The sequence below is a fragment of the Periplaneta americana genome, chromosome 17 (assembly GCF_040183065.1).
Source record: "Periplaneta americana isolate PAMFEO1 chromosome 17, P.americana_PAMFEO1_priV1, whole genome shotgun sequence".
NCBI lineage: Eukaryota > Metazoa > Arthropoda > Insecta > Blattodea > Blattidae > Periplaneta > Periplaneta americana.
This window is the reverse complement of record NC_091133.1, coordinates 82,854,125-82,861,882: the sequence shown is the minus strand read 5'-3', so window position 1 is coordinate 82,861,882 and position 7,758 is coordinate 82,854,125. Positions and strand designations below refer to the sequence as shown.

Genomic DNA, 7,758 nt, shown 5'->3' with positions numbered 1-7,758 from the left:
AAATTTCTCTCCAGCTTTATTGATGAGAAAAATCTTTTGATTACGTAGTTCAAGAAATCTCCGGCAGATGTAGATGATGTCGATGTATATGCGTGCTGCCATCTGCCAATAGGGTATTGTACTTGCAAGCGAATAGGGCCTAAGCAACAAACACCATTTTTTAAAAATTAGTGAACAAGATACTGATTTTTTTTCCCCTCCCCCCCCCCCCATTAATTTTCCTAAATTAACAGTAAAATAAATTCACATTCTTGATGAATTAAATTCAGATCAATGCAGTTCTCCAATTAAGGCTATTAGATTAAAAAATCTTAGCCAAAATTTAAAGAAAAAAAATTAGGCATGGTATCGCATAACACAGGAATTCAATATGCCCTGGAAAATAATTCGTCCCCTTACAGGGAATATGCTAATTTCACAATTTCAAGCAGTAACGGCCTTTCATACTCTGATCATGGATAAATATATTAAATTTTATCCATGCTCTGATGATGAAAAAGCAGGTGTCTAGCAGATGAACTTGAGCATGTCTGCAAGCCTCATCACTATAAAATATACCATTGCTCAATACAACATGTAGCACAAATACACTGTTTCAGAAGTTCGCAGATACCTGGCACATGTGGTATCACGAATCACATCTACAGAATCTTCCTTTTAATATAATTTCACATTTTAACCATACTTAAAATATTGCTCTACAGTTTCTCTACTTCCCACAAATATGGAATCAGCTATTACTTTCCGTAAACCTGGAAAATCAGGACTTGCCAATTTCGGACTGATTAGCATGGGGAATAGGAGTCGTGTTACATAAGGTTCAGTGATGACTCCTATACTACAATTTATAAAGACTGAAACATAAGTAATGTCATTAATTTCAGGGGGTTATTCTTTAAGATATTTCAAACAAAAGAATTTAATACAATTTTGCTCGTTTTTGCTTTCTTTTCGTTCTGAAAATGAATTTTAAAATATTACATTTGTTCAAATTTATGCACATTTAAAGGACAAAACTAAAATTCTTCCAATATACTGTCTCTTAAACTGATTGATAGCATATTGAGAATTTAAATCCAAAACATGCAATGAAATGTTTCATATGAAATCATTTTTATCTCGATAAGGAAGCAAAAATGAGCTAAACTGTACTAAAGTTTGTTTGAAATATCTCAAAGAATAACCTCCTGAAATTAATGATATTACTCATTCTGTATACATCAGATATTCACACAACTGACAATGTATGCTGTTGACACTGTCATCTTCAGCCGAAAAATAAATATACTATCTGCATATAGAGCTGTACAGCAAAATCTTCAGTTAATAGTTAAATAAGCAAAAACCTTGAGAATAAAATAAACAACATGAAGTCAAATGTCTTTACTAAATGTTCACCAATGTCATCACCATTGCTAATGCTCCATAAATTTAGAATAGCATATATACAGAAAACTAAATATTTGAGCATTCTTCTTCATCCACGTCTAAATTGGAAAGCTCATAATATATTAAGAAATAAGACAATATACCGTCTGAAACAGCTTAAGCAGGTATAAATTTATCCTTGAAATGTAAAATGGCATTATACATTATATATATGCAGCCAAATGACAGATGGAGCTTCTGCATGGGAGTTTGCTCCCCAAGCTACTATGCATCACTTCCAAATTGTTCAAAATAATTATTGGTGGATATGACTTTTATACCACACAGTTCAAATGAAATCAATTATACCTGAATATGTCAAAATAGTTACAAAATATTTTTATCATACTGCTAAGGAAAATGAAAAATATATTTCAAATTCTGGAAATTATAATCTAGCAATGTAATAAACACAGGACCTCAAAACATATTTTAATATAAAACAGTACAGCAGTAACTTATATCTGAAATGTCGTTCATGATGAATAACACCAATACGTTGTGAAAAAGAAAATTGTCAAGGCTTATATGAAGCTGGAACAATAACAATACTAAAAATGATGGAGGTCGTCGTCAACAAAACCTAAATGACAACAAAAATCAAATACAATAAAAAAACCACATGCCCATAAAAATAACAATCAAATATATACACAACAATAATCGTTCAGATTCTGTGAATTTAGTTTTGATGTAACACTGAATGTCTTAATGCAATCATATGAACAAAAGTGAAGAAAATAGAATTTTTCTTTTCTGTCGATTTTATCGTTACTCCAATATGCACACGTCAATGACAATGCATGCTTCAGTTCTCTCTGATATAGCATCGCTGCTTCTTTTATTATTTATCATCGCTCCAACATATACATACCCTTACTGATAAAGGAAGAAGAAGATCCCATACGACATACTGTAATGTTTTACAAGTATATGGGGCTCAATAAAGAACGAGTATTCCAGCGATGATGATGATGATGATGATGATGATGATGATGATGATGTGTGATGAATATTATGTCATATAATGTAACAAAAATAAGGAGGTAAGGAATTGTGGTAACATATATAGAAAAAGTATAAATTATAGGAATTATAATTCTGAGGTATATTTAAATTTTTAATAGGTTTTATTTACATTCTCATTCTTACATGATAGGTGTTTCTGAAGTTTTAATTTCTGAACTCCACCTGTAAATCAAGAATCCATTTCAATTAAGTCATCAAAGCTAGAAAATGATATTGCAAATTTCGGTGACTTAATTATTACAGCATACAATAAAATCTCTCATATCTGGCACCCAAATAACTGGAAATTCCAACATAACAGCACTTCTGAATACGAGAAATAAAAATGACAATCTAGAGAAAGTCAATAAATAGGTTACATATTGAAAAGATCTACTCTTTTTTTTTTCATCATCATCATCCTTCACGAATTAGGCCTCTGTAGACCTGTTTCGGCCCCATCTTTTTTTTTTTTTTTGAGGCACCTTAAGTTATCACCACTAGATGGCTAACTTCTGGAAGTGAGGCCAGAAGCCCCCATTTTTAAAGTGGACAAGAACTGTGCAGTATACATACCAAGTGATGTTTTCGCAAAATTCCAATATTATGTGATGTTTTCGGATATACAAACAGCTAGTATGTGAGTACTACATACTTTCTTGCCTGTTTGACACTGTAGAGATTTTTATATGTTAAGCCTCTATGTACATTAGTCTATTATTGTTTCTCGTCAAGAAACCTAACATTGGGTAAAAAATAATAAAAACAAACTTTTTTGTTTACACAAAATTCAACCAAATAGGTATTAAATTATTCGACATCAAATGGAGTATAAATTTTAAATGATGTGAAATATTATGCAGAAGATCAAGCTCATAATCTTGAAACTTATGTGCTTCATATTTGAAGATAGTACTTTCTTGTAAATCTTCCTTATATATCTGTTCTCTCTTTATTTTCAGCTCAAGTGACGAGATAGATAAGACAGTGAAATGGAAGTACTGTGACAAAATCTGCCCAAAAACAGTTCATCATAAATTACAAATGAATTCACCAGAATTTGAATCTAGGATTCCCATGTGAAAAACTGGCATCCTATCTTTGGCTAACAGTGTGCTTCATTGAAGATTCTTAAAGCCTAATCCAAATATTTGAAGATTATTATTATTATTATTATTATTATTATTATTATTGTTGTTATTGTTATTGTTATTGTTGTTATTATTATTATTATTATTATTATTATTATTATTATTATTATTATTATTATTTACATTCATACAAGTTGTATAAATATTTTTAATAGATTTTATTGTTATTTCAGTCATCAACTTATCCACTAAATCCCTTCCACTTCTCCCCCAACCCAACTTCCTTTATGTTCCACACAGTAGACCAGTTGTAATGCTATGATGAACTAGTAAGCTGGTATCCGTTTTTCACCAACAACATTTTACCACAGTCTACTATATACAGTCGCGAAGCTCAATACGTAGTAAATATGCAAACATTAGATAGTTGCTCACCACTAGGATCGCTAATATCGCCTCATTACAGGCAATGCAAAATAGTGCCGTCACAGTCTATTGGTTCTAGCACCCTTAAAACTCAATCTTCGTGACTGTATATAGTAGACAGTGATTTTACATTGTAAGTAAATAATACTAAATATAATTCCACCTCACGTAATTTTCAAAACTTCGTACATTGTACAATTTCTTATTAATTTCAGATGTCTCTCGCTAAAATTCATCGGAGTGAATGAACTTATACATTGTAAACTCCTATCAAACTTAAAATACAATATATGTCCTAACTTATAACATTAGTACTTAGACATATACATCTTCTCATAGACTACTGTTTACACACACAATGCATATTTAATATGTTTTAACAAATAGGTTTATCAGATGTTTTTAACTATGTAACCTTGATAAAAAAAATAGGAGAAAATGTGTTTAATATAAAATAACCAATAAGATTGTATTATGTAACCTACAGTGATGTTCACTCTTGCTTCAATATGCTGTTTTATCATTAATTAATTATATAATTACATGTTTCTGATGTAAAATGGCATGGTATAACTCTTAAACCTTGTGTTCAAAAATATTTATATTATTCATTGTACTCAAACAATCACCTGAAGATTACCAATTAAATGGTCGAAAACGTTTGTGTTTTAAACTAGTTCATGTGTCATGAATTGATAGGTTAACCTTCATATATATCTGATAAATTGATGACTGAAATAACAATAAAATATACTACAAATACTAATCAAAATAGTTCAGGTAATAGTGCAGATAGGATTTACAGAGTTAAATGATACAGAAGTGAACAATTCAACTTCATGATTATGAAAATGAATGCTACCTACCTATGTCAGAGGTTTGTGATATGCTGGGTCATCGAATATCAATTTCCTTTCTGGCGGCTTGGAATCACTGTCAGCTGTAAAACTTGTTAAGGATATCACAGGTGCTTATAATCAGAAACATAAAATACAGCATTAAAATGAAATATACATGCAGTGGAGCTTCGATTATTGTCACCTTTGACTATTTCTTATATCATTGTCTCTAGCAACTGTCATTCCCTCAACCCAATATGAGCAAATGCTGGGTAACTTTCTGTGCTGGACCTCGGGCTCATTTCATCGGCATTACCACCTTCATCTCATTCAGTTGCTAAATAACCTGAGATGTTGATAAAGCGTCGTAAAATAACCTACTACAAATGTACCCTTGTAAAATGTGAAATGTGTGGAATTTTTTTTTTAATCCTAGAATTTTGCGTTAAATAAATGTTGAATCTTATAATATTAGACACATTCTTTAAAAAAAAAACCTATATTTTATTTTATTTGTGAAGCTTGGACTCTCACTTTGAAAGAGGAACATGGGTTAAGGGTGTTTGAGAATAAGGTGCTTAGGAAAATCTTTGGGGCTAAGAGGGATGAAGTTACAGGAGAATGGAGAAAGTTACACAACACAGAACTGCACGCATTGTATTCTTCACCTGACATAATTAGGAACATTAAATCCAGACGTCTGAGATGGGCAGGGCATGTAGCGAATCCAGAAATGCATATAGAGTGTTAGTTGGGAGGCCAGAGGGAAAAAGACCTTTAGGGAGGCCGAGACGTAGATGGGAAGATAATATTAAAATGGATTTGAGGGAGGTGGGATATGATGATAGAGAATGGATTAATCTTGCTCAGGATAGGGACCAATGGTGGGCTTATGTGAGGGTGGCAATGAACCTCCGGGTTCCTTAAAAGCCAGTAAGTATATTTTATTTTATAGAGCCTAAATAAAGGAGTTTAAGAACCTATTTTAGGCACCTAAAATGCTACTTTTTAGGGACTAAAATTCCGCTCTCTACTTACGATGTTATTGGTGATGGTGAATAAAACAGGAAGAGGGCAAATAAGAGAAGTAGTAGCAGAAGATGAAGAAGAAAAAGAGATGGCATATTTTTATATCGAACGTTAGATTAAAATAGAACATAATGACTTCTTCTTATTACTGTTGCATAATCCAATAATCCTATTCGCTATTATATAATTTCTACACAAAAAAATTCGCTAATCAAGTATGAACTATACAGACTTATATAACTACTGATGGTCTTAAAATACAGAAAGGATATTTATGCAGTAACTTGAAGATGCCAGTGCCGATCGCCATTGGTATTCCCATAATGATAGACTCACTCACTCCTGTGATGGCATCTTTCTGTCCATGGTAAGCAGCATCAAATAAATGGTCAGCAGTTTTCTCAAACTGAAACAATAATAAATGTTCATATTGTAAATGGTGTGTAGAAAATAGGATTTACAAATAAGGAAGGTACCATACTTAGAGAGAGAAGGAAAACAGGTATTCAAATTTGGTCAATTAATTCCAACGAAATTAATCTACTATGTCTCCATGCCCCTGAGTCTCAGGTTCAAATTTCAGAAAGACCAAGTAGATTTTGTGATGGATAAAGACGGTTTTCGTAAGGTACTCAAATGTAGATTCACCTCCAAGCATTGCATTATGGGCAATGTGTAAGACAGCAAAGTGATTTATAATTCTGGCTGTTATTTTTTTTTTTTTTCAAAATTTGAAATATTTTTATGTTATATTATACAGTTTAAAAAGACTAACATAATCTATTATTTGCAAACTGGAAACTTTGAATATATTTAAACAAAGATTACCGAAGCCAAGTTAAGTACAGACTCCTTCATTTTGGAAAGACCTTGACGAGTGATGCCCAGAACTTCTCCACGGCTTGTCATCAGATCTGCTACCAACATGGGATGACGTCTGTCAATGCTCATTCCATGGTTCTCCATTACTAGTTTGATTTCTGTCATGATGGTTGCTCTAAAAAAATGCAATTATTAAATGTTTAAGAAAAAATTTACCTAATAAAATAAAAAAAAAAACTGTATAAATATCAACAATATCAAGCTTTGATAAATGTTTAAGATCTGAATACTATGTTATACTCGAAATACCAGAATATCTTCATTTTTTTACTTCTACATAATTTTCTTAATAAATACTTAAGACTTCCTAATTTACATACTGACAAAAGTTGCAGGAACATGAAGCACTTGCATGTTATAAACTACAGTGCGCCCATATTTAAATGATTTACACAACACAAAGACTACTAACAAGACACCACCGATTCTAGTTAATTTGCTGTACAACAGTATTCTAGACACACAGACACATATCTTTCATGTTAATTTTCTCCTGCTAATTGTGTTATGAAGTACTATGCTATATAAATTTGAAAACAAAGTTTTTAGAAAAATTTTTGGCACCCTCAATGACTGTGGTGTTTGGAGACTCTGGAAAAATAGAGAAATTAGAAGTCTTTTCAACCAACCTGATACTATGGCCAACATTAAAAGCAGAAGATTATGTTGGTTTGGCCACATGAAGAGTAAATGAAGTGCCTTAGTCAAAAGAGTTTTAGAGGGAAGTCCAGTAGGAAGATGTCATGTGGTAGCTATTAGGTTACGTCCATTTTCGACTTCTCCTTCAAAATTCTCTGTCAGTAGAACTGTGAAATTCGGAGTGAGACAAGTAGCCAACAGGCTTGGAGCTCAGATATTCAGTTTTTCTAAGCCCGAAACTCCCTTGCAAGGACTTGGTTTTCGTGTACCATTTAAATGTTCCTCCTACCATTTCCTCCATTGTCATTGACAAGAAGACTCTTGGAAGACCTTGGCTTTGATTGTGTGATGAACTAATAACCAATCTTCAGCTTCTGGGATACAATGCAGAGGAGTCCAACAACAATACAGACCAA

The 7,758-nt window shown here is 32.3% G+C and overlaps 1 protein-coding gene across 1 annotated transcript in view; it reads right to left on the bottom strand.

The window, feature by feature from the left end:
- Window positions 1-2,539: 2,539 nt before the first annotated feature.
- The window catches only part of Polr3A (RNA polymerase III subunit A), a 44,736-nt gene continuing 39,517 nt past the window's right edge, over window positions 2,540-7,758 (bottom strand). Inside the window, exons 25-28 of the mRNA XM_069817376.1 lie at window positions 6,650-6,818; window positions 6,094-6,227; window positions 4,820-4,895; window positions 2,540-2,619 (exon numbers count right to left, since the gene is read on the bottom strand). Of these exons, the coding sequence (XP_069673477.1) occupies window positions 4,820-4,895; window positions 6,094-6,227; window positions 6,650-6,818 (379 nt within the window). The 3' untranslated portion in view covers window positions 2,540-2,619. The remainder of the gene's footprint in view (window positions 2,620-4,819; window positions 4,896-6,093; window positions 6,228-6,649; window positions 6,819-7,758) is intronic.